General features: G+C 33.1%; 2 protein-coding genes across 2 annotated transcripts; one reads left to right on the top strand and one right to left on the bottom strand.

Moving 5' to 3' along the window:
* Positions 1-2,976: 2,976 nt before the first annotated feature.
* Positions 2,977-6,622, bottom strand: LOC140893274 (uncharacterized). The gene is made up of 3 exons (XM_073302339.1): positions 6,448-6,622; positions 5,782-6,342; positions 2,977-3,372 (listed from the first exon to the last, which is right to left on the bottom strand). Exons 1-3 carry the CDS (start codon positions 6,605-6,607, stop codon positions 3,005-3,007), a joined length of 1,089 nt encoding a protein of 362 aa, XP_073158440.1. The 5' UTR covers positions 6,608-6,622; the 3' UTR covers positions 2,977-3,004.
* Positions 6,623-10,902: 4,280 nt separating this feature from the next.
* LOC140886680 (calmodulin) lies at positions 10,903-13,017 on the top strand. Its single transcript, XM_073293397.1, has 2 exons — positions 10,903-11,094; positions 12,466-13,017. Exons 1-2 carry the CDS (start codon positions 11,019-11,021, stop codon positions 12,837-12,839), a joined length of 450 nt encoding a protein of 149 aa, XP_073149498.1. The 5' UTR covers positions 10,903-11,018; the 3' UTR covers positions 12,840-13,017.
* Positions 13,018-19,844: the final 6,827 nt, after the last annotated feature.

Here is a 19,844-nt window from a genome sequence, read left to right as displayed (position 1 = left end):
TTTTATTTCATTCTTATATATATAATTGACTCATTAATTTATTGGAACAAAAATTAGCGAAAACACCACTCTAAAAACTTTATAAATGAAAAAATCCATTAAATTTAGGTATCCAAATATCTGTTCCATCAAATTTTCGTAACAAATAAAACAATTGGATCGAAATCTAAATATTTTTTTAAAAAAAATTGTCCTTTACTTGTTTTTTTAAGAGTTATTTATTGGATTGAAAACTAAATATATAATTTACGATCGAGATACTCGAGTACACAAACATATTTTACAGCTCATATATAGCTATATATATATGTGTGTGTGTGTGTTTGATATTGTGAATGTGTGTGTGACTAGCATGTAAGTTATAATTAATATATATTTTTAAGAGTAATACTACATATACACATAGGGTTACCAGGGCCGGACCTGATATTTTTTAAGTCTGAGACGATTTTTAGAAAATGGGCCCTCAAATAATACAATGCAATTTTTTTAGTTAATGAGATGTTTCTCTAAAAGAAATACTTAAAAATATAACCTAAAATATAAACTTAAAAATATAACCTAAAATATAAATACCAAATAACGTATAATAATAGTCAAAATGTATGTAAAATAATCAAATAACATAAAATTAAAGCTTTTTTTTCACCTAATATCGTTTTTAAGCCTTAAATATCGTAGAAGCCCAAATTAACTTATTGGGTCAATCAATAGAGTTGAATTCCTTAAGAGTCAAATAAATTAAAACTATTTTTTGGACTTATGCTTAATACTTAGTGTAATTTTTTTTGGGCCCTCCTAATTACATGGGCCTGAGGCGGGCCTCTTGGGCCTCCCCTCAAGTTCGAACCTGAGAGTTTCACGTTTCGATTACACATAATTATTCTTATTACATGATTATCTTTGCACTTATTATAAAAATATAATGTAGTATTCCCCGGCCCAATGTCTTCTAATTTGTACGACCTCGACAAAGGCATCGATCTATGTAATGTTGGAAAAATACTAATGTCCATGCATGTAAGTAAATAATAAGTTTTGAAATCAGCTTCATTTTTCTTCGACTAATTGTGATTGTGCCTCAGCGATGCATAGTGTCTCCAGGAATTAAATAACTTTTTTTGTCTATTAACTTGTTTATTTTTTTTGTTTCGATCGATTAACTTTAATTTCAAAGTTCGATTTTGGTATACTAACTTTTAGTTTTCGGCTTATTTTGATTCAACTGCTCATGTAGCATCGAAAAATGATGACATATTGGCACCAGAAGACACGTCAGCAATTGAACCAAAATAACCGAAATCTAAAAATTGAGTATATTAAAACCAAATTTCGAAAAATTAATAAAGCAAGACCAAAAACTAAACAAGTTTAATACACCAATGGAGAAAAAACTAAACATGCTCTACTTTTCTTTGGGTGCGGATTTAATTAGCTGTTTTGGAATCGATCGAGGGAGCACTACAATGGAGAAAAACCCCCTGGTCTAGCTAGGAGGCTAGCTATCAGCATGCAAAGCTTGGTAACATATCTGCTGTTCCTGGAAGCATTTACAAATTATGTTGATAGTGAACTGTGCAAATTAAAACACCGAGAAATTAGACATAAGGGATCAATGGCCAAGCCTTGGGCCAATTTTATGTGGGGACCACGTAAATTTATGGGCCCATTAAAAATAATGTGTGGTCAAATCTTGATCTGGTTTCTTGGTACCCTTTAATTTGTAGGGTCGAAGGATCCGCGAAACACCATACCACGATACCAGAATCGGTGGTTATTATATTGGAGAATTAATGGCAATTCGAGAAGGGCTAAAGATGATCCGGGATAAAGGTTTCAACCAGGTGCTTATTTCATCAGACTCATTTTTGGTAGTGCAAGCAATCACGAAGCCACTTGAGTTATGATGAGTTATGTTCTCAACAACTCAAGAAATTAAAAAATTGCTTTTTCAGTTAGATATTGTCTCTTTGTCTCATGTTAGGAGATCGGTCAATGTTGTAGCTCACTTTCTAGCAAAGTTTGTGTGTTCTTTCCCTGCACTTTTTTTTGAGTACCTGAAAATTTTCTTAGGTGGCTGATTAATCTTGTAATGAGTAACTTTTAATTCTCGTTAATAAAGATTACAAGTTTCCTGTAAAATATTTATATATATGAAATCCAGCTTGGAAGGCTTAAGAGAAAAGAAGAAGATATTGTTGAGGATTTGTCTCGTTTGAGCCATACTGTCATATATTAGATATATCGCTCATACTTTTTTTTTTTTAGGGAAAAGACTAATTCATTAAACCCAAATATCATCAAATATAACTTCTTGAAGTCAAGAAGGAAATCCATCAAATTAAATAACCAGAGACATGAGACGAACAAGATAAAGCACATTTGGAGAGATTACGAGCAGCCTAGTTAGCTACATATATATGCTTTATCCCAAGAATGCCCAGGGTCGAGAAAAGATCTTGAATTTGTACAATCACCGAATACTCGTGCCCAAGATTATTTATGATCGCAATCACACCATTATCAATTATCCGCCTCCAACGCGTATGAAAATATCCAAAAATTAGTAAAATATCATTTTGAATATAGAAATTCATCCCAATTAAAAAATTCATCCCAATTAAAATGGCTGGAAGGCGCCCCTGATCGATCATAACCGATCCCGAATTGCGAATCTTATGTGCCAAAGCAGCGATAACATGCATACGATAATCCCGCACAGTCGCCCCACTCCAAAAGCAGCCCTTGCGATAGTAATAATCACGCATACTATTTTTAGTTAATGTTTGCAACCTCTAAAAATAAGTGATTATGGAAATTCTTTACTTTGATTAATTAGGTACATGCATGCGTTAGTGGAACATTTATCGGTGCTCACTCAAAGTGATTCAAACAAACTTCTATCCTGTTAAGATATTCAAGTTTCAAAGCATTCAGACATATATATCAACCACATGATTTCAAGAAACAAACTGAACCAATTAAACCACTAGCTCAATGTAGTCTAGAAACTAAGCCTCCTCTTGCATCCGTCCAAAGGTAACGAACAACGAATCCGACAAGATTTCAGTTCTTTGACAACCTCCTCGACCAAGTCTCTGCATATGTAATCCTGCAACACCACCAATATTCTCCCCAATTCTCTCCGCTCGCCCCAAGCTACGTCTTTGCACACTTCTTCTATGGTCCGAACCTTTGGCGACGACGTGCTACGTAGGCCGGGAGAGGCGGCGATAGGTGGCGAACGACGCGATCTCATCAAAAACGCTGCCGTTAGTCCAGCGTCGTCTTCTCCTGGCTTCTTCGATGCTGTAGGAGGCTTGCGGTGAGGTAGGGGACATGCTTCATGTGTTTTGCGAGTTGCGCAGAGTGCTGCATGATTTATCAGTCACTGTTCTATTTTGTGAAAAGTTTACAAGGCACGAGAACCTTCTAAATGCTCATTGTTTAATTTTTACGTATGATTTTTAAAACAATATGGTCTACAATACTATTAATTTTACATATAATATTATTAAAAAAAATTATCTGCTGTCTTGATGCAATTAACCCGATCTCTTTTACCAGATTTTGTCTAAATTTTGTTAAACTAAAAATTGAGTTAAAGCGTGTCGTTAATAAAAAACAATCGGTAGAATAGTTTTGACGATGCTAGTACATATATGGACACTGTCCATATGCTAGATCCGACGGGTTTTTTTTTTTTTTTTTACTCGCGAGATAAAAGTTGAGTCATTGGATCCCCACCCATCCGAATGAGATAACATCGACAGATCCGGTAGAATGGAACGATAAAATTGATTAAAGTAAAAAAAATAATAAATATGTAAAGAAATTGGTGCTATAGTGAAGGACCAAAAAGCAGAAAAGGTTGAGAATTGAGATAATGTATGTCATCAAAAGCAATAATAAACAATGATGCTTCATTGCCTTTTGGTAGTCACAGCAAGCAGCTAGCAGGCCACCACCATTCTTCTTCTTTCTTTTTACCCCTTTACCTTTTTCCTTTTTAACTTTTCATCTTCTTTGACTCATCATCACCATCACCATGGTAAAATTATTTAATATTATTCTGGGTTTTATATATGAAATTATTCCACATATACCTTAATATTCATTTCTAATGGTAGGATACCGATCGACTAAACACACTTGAAAATTTGTATGATTAATATATTCATTTGTTTTGATAAAAAATTAAGATTAATTATTATAACTTGCATTGATTAAGGGAGTGTTTGCAATAGATTGTGTTTTTGTAGAAGTAATTAATTTATAAATTATAAAAAAATTAAAGAAAAATCAAAAGTTGGTAGTGTTTGGAAACAAATGTGAAAATCTAAAAATCAAAGTTGGGTAGTGTTTGATAAATAAGTGATTAGAGTGATTTTAACAATGACCTTCCTATTAGAATCACTTTTGGAGAATCATAATCACCACATGACTAGCTTTTGGATTTCAATTAAGTTAAGTATAACCTAACACATAATCTAGGTTTAAGAAACACACAAAAATGATTTTTTTATGCCAAAAGCTAACAATCATTATTTTTAGTGGTTGCAAACACTCCCTAAATTATATTGGAGATTGATTTGTCGACGGATGATAATATATTAAGTTTTTTTAAATCATTAAGTGGGATAAAAAGCTAGAAATTATGTAATTTTATATAAAATATTTATGATCACTATTTCCATTAAATTGGGATAAAAGAATATTATATTATGGATGATTAGAAACATAGCCAGAAAATTATTTATGAGATAAAACCATGGCTAAATAATTAATACTCCCTCATGATCATATTTTTTAAGAATATTGTATTACAATGATCAACTAATCAATTTATTGATTATTTTTAAAAACGTTATAAAATATCAAAAAGAAAAATTCTATGTGCATTTGCTGGACTCATTATTTTTTCCCAAATGATCAGTTCGTTTAATTATGTCATAACTTTTAATTTCTATTTTGAATTTTCACATTTTCATCATTAGTCTCTTAACTCAGAAAATGAATGTGTTTCATTTTTCGGAGCAGTTTGTGTCCTGTTTAATTTTTCAAGAAAGGTTAAACATATAGGCATTGTTTGATTTGAGTGATTGGATAAGTAATTCATGGATAAGTAATAAAATGTAAATTAAAAATAAATAAGAAAAAATAGTTAATACATTATTTGATTTGATGGATAGATTATAATTTATTTGATTTAATTGATGTAAAATTATTAATTAATAAATAGATAAATAATATGACGAAAATAAGACGAAATTGATTGAGATAAGTTATACATAAATTAATAATACATCAAACCAAACAATACGATAATGTACTAAAATTAAATTGAAATTTGACAACGTAAAGCCACGAATGTGACTTAGAAATGATAAGTAAACAAAAAAAACTGAAATTATAAAATTAACAAATATAATATATTAAAATTGAAATTTGACACGTAGAATTGCAAATAGTCAAATAGATAAATATACATAACTACTATTGCTCTTTTCGTTTATTTAGTAAATTTTATCTAATAATATCTATGAATTTTAATATACATTAATTATACATTAAGTATTATCAACATATTTATGTTATGCTTCAAAAAAATTCAATAGCGAACATGAAAATTCTAAAATTTATATAATTTTTTAGCTTGGATTTGTACGTTTTTAATTTGTGATTATACAGATGATATCAAATCGGGTTATTATTTTACTTGGTTAACATAAATTTGCAAATAAAAACGAAAAAATGAAAACAATTGAAAAAGAGACATACCTGCAGTATTCTGCGCTTCGGAGAAGCCACTAACAGTTGCCCGGACCTCAGCCCACACGGCGGCGCGCTCTTCCGTGCAAGAATTCACCGCGCGAGAGTACTCTAATTCGTTTCTTCCGCCGCGAAGATCCATCTTCGCCGCCGCCTGCGACGGCGGCTGAAGAAGCAAGTCATTTGTTTGCACCGCCTGGATGATCCTCCTCAACCCTTCCAGATCGTCATTACATTTCTCCAAAGCTCGTATCAGCTGCCGTCTCTTCTCCGAAACGGTGCCGGTTTCCACCAACGCCGGCCTTTTCAAGGCACAGTTCATATCCTCCAATCCCATCAACCTCGCCACCACTGATGACGGAGTCCCACGATTTTCCGGCGACTTCACGGCGTTCGACGGCCGGACCTCAGGCGGAGTCGATGGACTTCTGGGCACGTTGATTTCGAGCGATGATCCAAAATAATCCTGGCTTCCGCTTTTGTCTTGTTTGGCACAGGAAAGAGAATCCTTTTTTGGCTTGTCTTTGTCTTTTGCAGGAGAAGATGGCTTGCATTTCTCTCGTTTCCTGCCTGAAAATGTGGTTCCATTTCATACAAACATTTTTGCTAAAGAATTCAGGGAACGAATGATTGATTAGTTGGAGAAATTAAGTAATTATAAAGAATTTGTCTAACCAAAAGTGAGGCGTTTGGTGGAATTGTGGTATTTGGAGAAGAGTTGAAAAATGCCAGACATGCAGCCGATGGGTTTCGCATGGCGAGTGTCCTGCAATGGTGGGGTGGCGGCGGCCATGCGGCGGGATGAAGACAGGGAACTCTCCTGTCTCTTCAGCATCACTGTCAGAGCGTAATCGATCGATCACTCGTGCTGTGAGGAATTTTCTTGGGAAAAAAAGAATTAAAAATTAGCCGTTTGTTATCTATTTATTTTTTAAAAAAACATATTCATTATTTTACTTTTTTTTTATTCCATTGTGGTCATAGGCTTATCCCACAGACCCACACTACCAACAAAGTATCGGCTTTTTTTTTTTAAATCACTATGCCAAAAAGTAATATAGTCGTTATATATAAATTATATGATATATATTGTGTGTATCAAAATGGACTTATTTGTTAATAACATTAATTTCTTGGTGTATTGAAATACAAAAGATAGAAGTAATTTTAAAAGATGAAAAATTAGCAAATTAGTTCCCGTATATTGGCCTGTTTTTTTTGTTTTGGTCATGTATGTTATCGAAAATGGTACAATAACTTGGTTTTGTTTTGGATTATAGTCTCGTATGTTGTCATGTTTGGAAAAAAAATACATCAACTTGGCTTTTTTTTGGATATTGGTCCTATATGTTGTCATGTTTGAGAAAATTTACAATAAATTTACTTTTATTTTATTTTATTCTGCGTAACCGAAACTCGAGGCAATTATCTTGACATAAGATTTCACTTAGTACTTGACACCTATTAATTATCATATGACAATAATTTGGGTTCTACATAAGCAAAATTAACTATAAAAAACTATATAACAAAATAACAAAACAAAAAGACATAAACCAATATATAAACAAAAAATACCTGAATCATTTATCTCAAACAAATATTTGCACAAACAAAAATCTAATTAAAGCGATTGAGTCTAAATCGCTACCCCTATTAAATAATAAAATTCAAGAAATTGTTTTTATATTTTGGTTTTAATTAATACAACTGTTGTTGAAGTAAATGACGGACAATGTATCTATCTGTCAAGCCATGTGATAGAAAATTTAGCCACTTAATTTTTTTTGTTAAGATCAATAGGACCCATCGACTCAATTAAGTTTTTTGTTTTTTGTGAAAATTTGTTTGAGTTAAATGATTTATGTATTTTCTTTTATATTGAATTTTTTTTATTTTTTATAGTTAATTTTTCTTGTGTGGAACTCAACTTACTTCACATGATAGTTAAAAGGTGTTACGTAGGTGAAATCTTATATAGCAAAATCCAGCAACTCTCTCTAGTTCTGACGACACATAATGAAATCCAAAAAAAAAGTAAAATTATTGTATCTTTTTCCAAATATGACAACATGGAGGAACAAAACAAAAAAAAAGTCAAATTATTGTACCTTTTTCCCAAACATGATAACATATAGGACTATAATCCAAAACAAAGCCAAACTAATGAGCTATTGTACCATTTTCCAAATATGACAACATACAAAATCAAAATAAAAAATAGGCCAATATATAGGACTAATTTGCTAATTTTCCCTTTAAAAGATTACACACAATTGGGTGTTTTAGAAATACCTGCCTTTTGTTTAAAAAAGAAAAAAAGAAAAAGAAAAAACTGCCCTAAAAATGAATGGCCAATTAATATACGTTAATTCAAGAGTAGTCCTGGTATTTGAGAGGGAAATTTCAAAAGCTATCTTATGGTACTCCAATAGTGCATATAAGGATGGATTTAATAATAGATATAGGATTTATTGAAAAATGAATAGATTTCGTATGTATTGATAAATAATTATAATTGGATGAACTTTTAATATATTATTATAAAAGTAGCATCTCATTACTCTGATATCGTGAGTTAGAGTGATAGCTCGGTACTAATTAGGCAATAATTTTAAACTTCTAAGTTTCATTATGAATTATTAGTACGTTTCTAGTATTAGCATGGAAGTGTCGGAGGGATTTGATTGACCTTTTACCTGAAATTATATAGGTCTTTTTCGTTAATTAATAGAAATTTTTTAGCAGTTACGTACAGTTAAAATATCATTAATCCCCGTAAAAAAAATATCATTAATCATCTTGTAAATTCAATTAATTTTGAAAATGAAACCATGTTTCTTTGACTCCGTCAAGTAAAAATGTGACAAATTAGGTGTTAATGTTTCAGATAATTAATTGTTTTAATCGTTGGGGGATATTTTGGGTGCACGCGCGCCGAGAACTCAAGTGCATTATGTAATGTAAGGTTGTACACGAACTAAGTCAAGCTCAAATATCAGCTTGATTCGGTTTTAATTATGTGATTTGAGCTCAATTCAAACTCACTCGAGCATATTAAGTTTCAAGTTTAAGTTTGACTCGTGAAAATATTGAGTTATTCAATTTAAAAAAAATTCTCGAAATTTTTAGTAGCATAATTTTAATATTTATATTCATGTGGAGGCAAATACATTCCAACTGTATGTCTTTTTTTAAAAATAATAATAGTTACTCGAGTAACGTATAAATAATTAAAATCCAAACTCGACTCGAACTCAGTTAAATTAAACTTAACTCGACAATAGCTCTAACCTATGCCAATTTTTAAAATTTTGAGGGTTTTTTGTTGCACTTATATAAGCTGTTAAAATTTGTTTGGTACAATTTTTTTCCAAACAACTTATAAGTTGTCAAAATAAGTTGTTTGAAAGCTTATAAACAGATTTAAAATAAGTAAGGTGACTCTAGCTTAATTTTTTTTTTAAAAAAAATTATTTTAATATTTTATCTCTCCAAAATATTATTGCATATTTTCATAAATCCACATCATATATTATCTTCCACCAATTAAATATTAATTTAAGAAAATTAATTTCAAATAACATAAAATTTTTCTAATTAAACTATAAAATGGTTTTTTTTAATATAGATTCATTCGAAGACTATTTTATCTCTCCAAAATATTATTGCATATTTTCATAAATCCACATCATATATTATCTTCCACCAATTAAATATTAATTTAAGAAAATTTTCAAATAACATAAAATTTTTCTAATTAAACTATAAAATGGTTTTTTAATATAGGTTCATTCGAAAACTATTTTCATATATGTATAACTTATTACATTATCTTCATAACTTTATACACTTTTTGTAATTTTTACAATAAAAATATTTTAAAATACCAAATATATTAACATTTTTAATTTATTTAATTCAAACGCTTTAACAACTTATTTTTAAAATAAGTCCTAACAACTTATAATAAGCTCCTAAAACAGCTTTTAAGTTCTAAAAACTTATAAACTTAAATATTTTTAATGGAGAAAAATTTTAAATTTGTACATAATATTTAGTTAAACTTAAATATTTTTAATAGAGAAAAATTTTAAATTTGTACATAATATTTAGTTTATTGAATTAATTTCTCTTTCTTGTTCCTTCCCTTTTTGTCATAAAATAGTCTCGTTCAACCCTATTAAAACTCAAATATTTTTAATAGAGAATTTTTTTAAATTTATACATAATATTTAGTTTATTGAATTAATTTCTCTTTCTTGTTCCTCTCCTTTCTGTCATAAAATAGTCTCGTTCAACCCTACTAATTTATATATGTTGCTTTTATTCAAAAAAATAAATAAATTTAAACTTGTAATTAATTCATATGTAAGTTTATATCTATCTATTTTAATGTAAAACACCCATATTTACAACCAAAATAAAATATTTTAACTTGTCAATTTGAATACTTATTAATTATTAATAAAATAATTATTTATTTAATTAATTGTCCGAAGCTTATCGTTTGGTAATTTGGACACGCAAATTAATGACAAAGACAATGTAAAGTCACCTACGTGCGACGTGCCCTTTGTGTCTACATTTATTTTAAGCCAAATTACGACATTTCCCTCGATCATACAAAAATTACAAACCACCCCTTCAACTGTGGCAATGTGACTAAGATCGCATAATACATGAAAGAACTATATCTGATTTTTTTTAAAAGAAAAAATGAAATCATGTATCTGGTTATTGTTATTTTTTTTACCTCAACGTTCCTGTATAAAATGAACACAATAACAAATAATTTTTTAAAACTGATACACCATCACCATAAGTTATAAAAACTCGAGATCGTACTTATCGTTATCGAATTTGTTATAAAATCTTATCACCACATAATATATGCACACTTCATAGCATATCGAGGCTTTTTATAATGACTGTGGATTAAAGAATTCACGCTACTCATGATGTGATTTTATAATTGAAAACCTTTATAAAACCATATGTACGCCTAAATTTGTTATAAAACATAAATAGATTGATTGTTGAGAAAAATATAACTTTAGACATAGAGTAGGGTGTGAAGTGCAATTAACCTTCATACAAGTTTAGCTGATAAACAACGCTGACTTTTTTCTAAACATAACATCACGCTGTGCCCATTGTCCCCAATCTCCAGAATCATTTCTCATTTCTTCGATTCCAATCCTACAAATCTGGTGAATTGAATCCAGAGATCACGAGCAGAAAAGATGGCGGATCAATTGACGGATGACCAGATCTCCGAGTTCAAGGAGGCTTTCAGCCTTTTCGACAAGGATGGCGATGGTTCGATCTTTTTTCCATTTCATCCTTTTTTCTTTTTTTTTTTCGCGTGATTTTGTGTATACGAGCTCTTGTTTCTCTTTTTTTCTGCGATCTGTTCGTGTTCTGAGTGTGTTTTGTTTTGTTTCTGTTTCTGTTCCAGATCTCATCAGTTTTTGTTTATTTTATTTGTAAAATTTCGATGTGCGATCTTTCAATGTTGCCGCGGATTTGTGTCAATTGCTTAAATTTTCCGGAAAGTGACAATTTCCTTTTTGGGTGATGGATGCTTTGAGATGTAAAGTTGAAGATTTCCTGGTATATTATATGCAATTGGCGGAATCAATTAGTGTCCGGAATACTCGGATGAAAACTTTCTTGCTTTGAGATTAATATGTAATTAACTATGTTGCGACTTTATCGAACCCCAAGGAATTGAAACTTGTGCTCGATTCTTTTTCTCCTTTTTTTTTTAATTCTTTTTCCTTTTTTGAAACTTTTGTACATGAACAGTTGGATTATGAATTGTGTTGTATGATTGAGGCCTTCATATGTGGAATTCTGTCGTATTTATCGAGGCAGCCTGAGCATAGCATGAAACTCTAATACTTTTGTGAGTGTGGACTTCTAAAGAAACTAAACATGGCTGCTGCAGCCAAATTTACCAGCTGAGCAGCAAGCAAAGATTAGGTATAAATGGAAAACCGCTGGGATACCGTTACTTTGAAAACTATTACGCCTAGCTACAGTATACAGTTCTATAAAGAACAACAAAAAACTTGAATGTAAAAGTGCTCGAAGCTCGTGTTTATTCTTTTTTTTTTTTCTGGGAAAATAACTCATGAAAGGTGATATATTTTAGTTTGAGTGCCATTCCCGCTCTTTGGATGTAGCTTTGGAATTTATATGGGAATGGGAATGGGTTATGGGTGTCCTCGCCTTTGGCTCGGAATGATTTGGGTAGGATCTGATATTTATACGACAAGTGGAGATGTAGGAAGATTAAATGGTTGTGCAAGTTTAATTGTAATTTCTGCAAAAATGTGGTAGTGTCATATATCATTTGCTGATGGATATGTTCACATAAGCCTGTAAAATTGTTTGATACATGTTCATCAAATGTCCGACACGATATGACATGGGTTTGTGGCCACTTTTAGTAGCATCTGCAAAGATAAGCGTATTTCATTGTTACTGGAGTTTGCATCTATCCTCCGTTTACACTTGGGAGTTGTTACCTCATGGTTGACCCCATCCTGGAATTTATAACATCCATTACCAGAAACTAGATTTATGTCATGTGAATTTATTGTGCGATTAGTTCCATATATATGGTAGGTAAGAATGTTGTTGCTGTCGTCAGCATTTCAAAGCTTGCGTGTTTTTGTCGTCCAGGTTGCATCACGACAAAGGAGCTTGGTACTGTGATGAGATCCCTGGGGCAGAATCCTACGGAGGCCGAGCTTCAAGACATGATCAACGAGGTGGATGCTGACGGTAATGGAACCATCGACTTTCCAGAGTTCTTGAATCTCATGGCTAGGAAGATGAAGGACACCGATTCTGAGGAGGAGCTGAAAGAAGCGTTCCGAGTTTTCGACAAGGATCAGAATGGTTTCATCTCTGCTGCTGAGCTTCGTCATGTGATGACGAACCTCGGTGAGAAGCTGACCGATGAGGAGGTCGACGAGATGATCCGGGAGGCAGATGTGGATGGCGATGGCCAAATTAATTACGACGAGTTCGTGAAAGTTATGATGGCCAAGTGATGTTCTCATCTCTTCTATAAGATTTGTAAAAGGCAAAACCTGTTGTGGAATCTTTTTTATGTCGTTAACGGTCGTGCGACTCTTGTTTGCAGAAATTGTAGTTCTTACTTTTTATTTCAACACATTTGCTATGTTTATGGGACATGTTTTGCTATGAATTAAATTAAATATTAATATATGATTGATATTTTCAGTGACAATCAAATTCGGGGAATTATATATGGGGTCTAATGAAAATATTTCATAAAACACCTCTATTGATTTGAGTTTATGAACTCCTAAAATTTGTTTTGTCGCAAGTACTTTTCAAACAATCTAGAATTTTTAAAAACTTTGGAGTAGTTTATTTTATTTTTTTTAAGTTTTATTTTAAAATTTTACCCCTCTAAATATTATTGTACATTTTCATAAATCCGCACAATATCATACGCCTATTTTTCCAAAAATTTAACCCAACAAATTACGGCTTACATCTTTCTCATGTTTCTTTCTATGGAAATTAAAATAATGTATGATTTTATTTTTTCTCTTTAGATTTAAAAATAAAAATGCAAGATATTATTTACTAAATTTTAAATAAAATTTTCATTTGAACATATTAAATAACATTAAATATATATATTTTAAAAATAATTCTTATAAATGTCATTTTCTCTACATTAAAATATAATTTTTTATTGTTAAAAAAATAAATTTTTACTTAATGATAAATTATATTTATACATGAATATATATATATATATATAACTATTAATCTTATCTTTAGAATATTATATTTTTTTGGTAAACAATAAAAAATCTTATATTATCAAAAACATATTTTTCTTTAAGGTTTTTAAAAGAAATTTATCTAAATACTTTAATATTTATTTTTAAATTAAGATAAGATATGTGTTCTTCAAAATCATTGTTCTAAAAGCTCGTTTAAAATCATACTAAATTTGTTTATATATATATATATATAACTACACCGTCAAAAAATATATATATAAAACTACTTGTCTTATCTTTACAATATTATATTTTTTGGTACTTTAATAATAAAAAATCTTAAATTATCAAAAACATCTTCTTTTTTAAGCATTTTAAAAGAAGTTTATCTAAATACCTTAAGGTACAATGTTATATGTATATAGGCTCTTACATAAAGGTGTACACACCCTATTAAATTAGGAAAGAATTTCAAATTCTTTTAAAATTTATTTTTTTTCAATCTACAATTTTTTGTTTTGCTAAAAAAATATATCAAATTCTTTTACAATATTTTTATTTTCAACCTACAATTGTTTATCTTTTTTCAAAAAAACTCTTTGCGAAAATATTATTATTATTAATTTAATTATTTATTGTAAAATTTTAGGGGTGTCAAAATTGAACCCGACCCAATTTGATCAGTTACTATCGGATTAAGGTTGATTTTTGGGGTTCAGGTTAGACCCGAAATATTTGATTTTTTTAAAAATTTTAACAAAATAATTAAATACACATAATAATTGATATATTTTGATTTAAATACATAATAACAAAATCTCACGTATATAGTTCTATATAACTTAAATTTGAAAGTCCAAGTAATTTAAAATAAACTTACTACACACAATAAAAATTATTTTTAAAAATCAATGTTTTACAAAATAATTATTACATGTTTAAATCTATGATACAACTCAAACCAAATCCGAATAAATCAATAACGATCGACTCAAACTCGACTAACACGATCAACATAAACCTATATGATTTAATTTTTTATTTTGTTTTTTAACAAAATAATTAATTATTACAAATAATAATATTAAATATATTTTAGTTTAAATATATATTTTATCCATAATAAATTTAAATATATAATAATAAATCTCGCTTATATGATTTAAATTTGAAATTTTAATTTTAAAAATTTTAAAATATATTTTTTATAAGAAAATAGACAATTATTATTTTTTAACTCAATTAATAACTATATTTTAAAATTTTATAAAATAATTATTTTTGTGAAACTAAGTAAAATTAATTTTACAAGTAAGTAATAAAAAATAATAATATTTTCTTAAAAATAATTTTGAGTAAGACAAAAAATTGTAGGTTAAAAAAAATAAATTTTAAAAGAATTTGAAATTTTTTCTTAATTTAATAGAACGTGTACATCTCTATGTAAGAGTCTATGTATATATAGCATTGTTCTACTTTAGCATTTATTTTAAAATTAAGACATGTCGCTCCTAAAATCAATGTTCTAAAAGCTCGTTTAAATTCGAACTCAACGATAATATCCTGCTAGACCCAGAAAACTACGATCTCAGCAACCATCGTTGGTCGCAACCAATTAAGTACAGCCTCAATATTCCTTGGATCAACAAAAATCCCATCCTTGGATATGATATGGCCAAGAAAGACCACTCGATCCATCCAGAACTCGCACTTACTCAATTTGGCATACAACTGTTCATACCAAAGAGTCTGCAGCACCAACCGCATGTGAGAAGCATGCTCATCTGCATCACGCGAATACACCAGAATGTAGTTAATGAAACCACAAAAAACTTATCCAAAAAATTCCATGAAGAAACGGTTCATCAGATCCATAAATATAGCCGGAGCATTAGTCAAACCGAAAGGCATCACTAGAAACTCGTAATGCCCATAGCGAATACGTAATGCAGTCTTGGCTATATCCTGATCTCGGACTCTCATCTGATGATACCCAGATCTCAAGTCAAATTTGGAGTAAACCGAAGTACCCTGAAACTAATCAAACAGGTCATCAATACGAGGCAAAGGATACTTGTTCTTCACAGTAACTCGATTCAACTGCCGATAGTCAATGCATAACCGCATAGACCCATCCTTCTTCTTCACAAAGAGAACAGGAGCTCCCCAAGGAGATACACTAGGACGAATGTACCCCTTATCCAAAAGATCCTGCAACTGATTCTTCAACTCTCGCATCTTTGACGGAGCCAGACGATACGGTGCTCGAGAAATAGGCGAAGTAAGCTGCATCAACTCTATGCCAAACTCGACTTCCCTAACATGCGGAAAACCCAGAATCTCATCTGGAAATACATCTGGGAATTCATTCACAATTGGCAGACTCACTATACCAACGCTCTCAGCAGACAAATCAACTGCATAGATGAGGAAGCCTTCCCTGCCAGACTCTAGAGCTCGACAGGCTCTCAAAAGCTGATACCAACGGCATCAGAGGTTGTGCTCCCTCACCATAGAAAAACCAGCTATCACCACCAACCAGATGAAAGCGTACCAACCTTTGATAGCAGTCTACTGAAGCTCGATATGTAGTCAATATGTATATCCCCAGAATACAATCAAAATACTCCATTGCAAGAACCATGAGATTTGATATCAGAATGTTCCCTTCAAAGTCTAAAGGGAAACCCATCACTAGACATTTGGCCAAAGCAGATTGACCCGTCAGAGTAGAAACAGAAATCACTACGTCTAGTGCAATGCATGACAACTTATGATTCTTAACAAAACGTACAGAGATAAAAGAATGAGATGCACCAGTGTCAATAAGTACAAGAGCAGGTATGCCATATAACAGAAATGTACCTGCGATGACCCGCTCATTCTCCTCCACTGCCTGATCATGCCTCAAAGCAAACACCTGACTAGATGTCCGCGGCTTTATATGAGAACTCCCAACAGACTGTCCCTGCGATCTCTGCTGAACGGACATCTTTATATGAGAACTCCCAACAGAATGTCCCTGCGATCTCTGCTGAACGGTTGTATGAGAACCCGATACTGAACCTAATCCAGAACCAGAACCAGAACCGCCTCCTCTAGCTAGTGGACAATCCATCCGGTTATGACCTACCTATCCACATCGAAAGCACGCTCCAGAAGCTCTATGGAATCTCTCCGTCGGATGATTCTTTCTACAATGATCGCACTTCTATTTCTTTCCAAAACGCACAACGCCACCAGAACCAAAAGAATAAGAAGATCCAAATTTCTTGAAAGACCGAGCACGGGGACCCAAGGAACTCGCAGGCTTAGACTGAGAGATAGACCTATTACGCCGAATGCTATACTCCGCCTGGTGACATCGGCTTACCAATCCCTCATAAGTCATATCGTCACCAACTGCCACCCGGTCATGAATCTCTGGATTAAGGCCTTGTAGAAATAGATTATACCTCATCTCGGAGCTGTCAGCAATCTTAGGGCAAAAGGATAACAAGTCTAAAAATTTTTGCTGGTAATCATCAATCGACATGGCTCCTTGACGTAGACCCAACAACTCGCTCACCTTCGCCGGGTGAAGTGCAGGAGGAAAATACAGCTTCTGAAAAGCTATGCGGAACTCGGCCCAAGTAGCAACTCCTCTCGCCGCAATGAACGGTGCAGAAGTGAACCTCCACCACATACGGGCTCGTCCCTCCAAGAGATAACCAAGCGTCTCCATCTTCTGCTCCTCGGTGCAGTGGAATGTCTGAAAACAACTCTCCATGCGCTCTAACCAGTTCTCAGCATCCTCGGGAGTCTCGCCTCCAACCAAGGGCTTAGGACCCATCTGCATGAACCGATGCATACTGAAACGGAGATGATCATCACGATGACGATGATGGAACTCCCGATGGTGATCACGATCACCATCTCCCCAGCGTCCACCTCTACTACCATGGCTACTCTGATCATCGTAATTCGCCATCTACAAAATTTATCCCATGGTTATCTTATGCAGAATCGAAATCCCAATATTATTATGCATGCTAAGATACCATAAATTTAGTGACCCTTACCGAGATCACCTACGAATCAGAAACTTAAGCATGTAATTAACTTTAATTAAACAATAATCCAGAATAAACTGTGAAAGCAATAAACATTATAAAATCCAAGGAAAGGAATCTGTAAATACCCAAATAATTATACAATCATATCAAACAGTGTATTATCCCAAACACATCAAAATAAAACCATAGACGATACTCACAACTGGCCAACCACAGCCTACTCCTTCATGGATCCACCTGCCTTGTCCAATTGCAAACCTGCCCCATGGAATAGGGTGTCCATATACACAAAGTACGAGACGTAAGCATAAAATGCTCAGCACGAGAGTATGAGTATACCGTATTATATAAATACATGAATGCAAGTGTACCGCCTACTAAAACTAGAGGCCAAGGATCAGATAACAAAGACAGACCGGGCCCTGGTATGTAGCATGTTGTGTCGTTGCTTCAGGAGGTGGCTCCCATACCAAATACTAGTGGATACTCTGGACCCAAATCGATGGAAATCCATACAGTAACAAGATAGGGAAAAAACCGTATTACCAGACATCTCAAAGAGATGGCTCAATATGAAAATGTATGCATCATAAAATCATGTCATATAAATCATGCAGTCACATAATACTTGCATACTCAGTCAAGATATCTTGAACAGTACTGTCGTACCTCAACTACTAGGCAAGCTCTACTAGCACTAGGTCCATGCCTATAGTCCGTACTACACTGCAAAATGATACTAATATCGTTATATTACTCCAAAAGCCTTAACTAAACTATTGCATACTCTTAAATATTTTTATGAAGTAAAAGCTATACCTGCGTCCGTTGTCAGCCCTTTGCTGTCGTCTACCTCAAAACTATGCCACAGCTCCGCTACGATGCCTGGACCACGTTGCCGCTTCCGTATTTCCCAAAGAAATCCTAGAATTCCCTAGATCTAAGATAAAATCCTAACGTATCGAGAGAAGAGAGGTGATTGGTGCGCTTGAAAATGAAGTTCGGAACCCCTATTTATAGACAGAGATCGAAACATCTGATCATCGATCGGAACTTCCGATCTCGATCAAAACGTCTGATCCCAACATTGGAGCTTCCGATATCCCATCAACATGTAAGCAATAATGTCATTTTACTGAGCTCATCCCTGACGTCATGTTCGGAGCCTCTGATCGCCGTTTGGAGCTTCCGATCTTGTCGGTGTTTTCGTTCCCACCTTCGGAGTTTCCGATCTCAAACAACCCTCAATTGTTCATTTTTTTGTTGATTAATCCCTTAATCACCTATTTTGGGTACGGGCTACTACATTATAATACTTATACAACCAAATCAAAAGTTCTTAGGGTCACAATCCTACCACTACGACTCTCGCTGCAACTGGCACCGGCCTCACTCTTGGTGCAAACCTCCTGGACTGTCTAGCCTCAACTCTGCCCCGCCATAAGGTATCCCAAGAACACCAAACACATGGCATGAGCGACAACGCTAAATACAAAAGCAATGATATATAAAAAAATATGCAGCACATAAATGACTTTAAAATCCTGGGTAAAACAGCCAGCTCAGGGCGCCACCGAATATACATTACCTTGCTAGAGAGCGACTCTGTGGGGGTACTCGTATATTCACCCTATCAACTATAGCATGTACTCCACCGTCGTGGTCGCTCCTAGTGATAGCAAAACCTGGGGCTGAGCCTCCCCAAACCTGACCCGAATCCAAAACAGGACACAAGGCTCACATGGATACTGACAATACCTGACTCGAGTCCATGATGAGTTACAAGTTCCTTATGGAAACGTCAATGACTCACATCTCATAAGATGCAGTCTAGTATAAAGCATGCATGTGCTAAAACGGTAAATCATGGAAAACATATAGCACATACTCATACAACATATAAGCATATATATCATGTCGGCTATCTCGGTCAGTACTTACGTACCTCTAACACTGCGGGCAAATCCTAGCACCACTGGTCTAGATCTCATGCCTAATAGTCCAAACTACGACATCTACAACACAAATACCCATGCATCAATATTTAATCTCTAAAAGCCTTAACTAAGATATCCATACACCTAAATATTTTTAGGAATTCAAAGCTATACCTGTGTCCGTCGTCATCCCTTTGCTGTCGCTTGCCTCAAAACTAGGCCACACCTCCGCTATGACGCCTGTATCACTCTGCTACTTCCGGATTCCCAATAGGATGCCTAGAATCTCCTAGATCTAAATT

The sequence above is a fragment of the Henckelia pumila genome, chromosome 3 (assembly GCF_033568475.1).
Source record: "Henckelia pumila isolate YLH828 chromosome 3, ASM3356847v2, whole genome shotgun sequence".
Lineage (NCBI taxonomy): Eukaryota > Viridiplantae > Streptophyta > Magnoliopsida > Lamiales > Gesneriaceae > Henckelia > Henckelia pumila.
The sequence above is the reverse complement of the archived record's forward strand: the minus strand, read 5'-3'. Positions and strand labels throughout refer to the sequence as shown.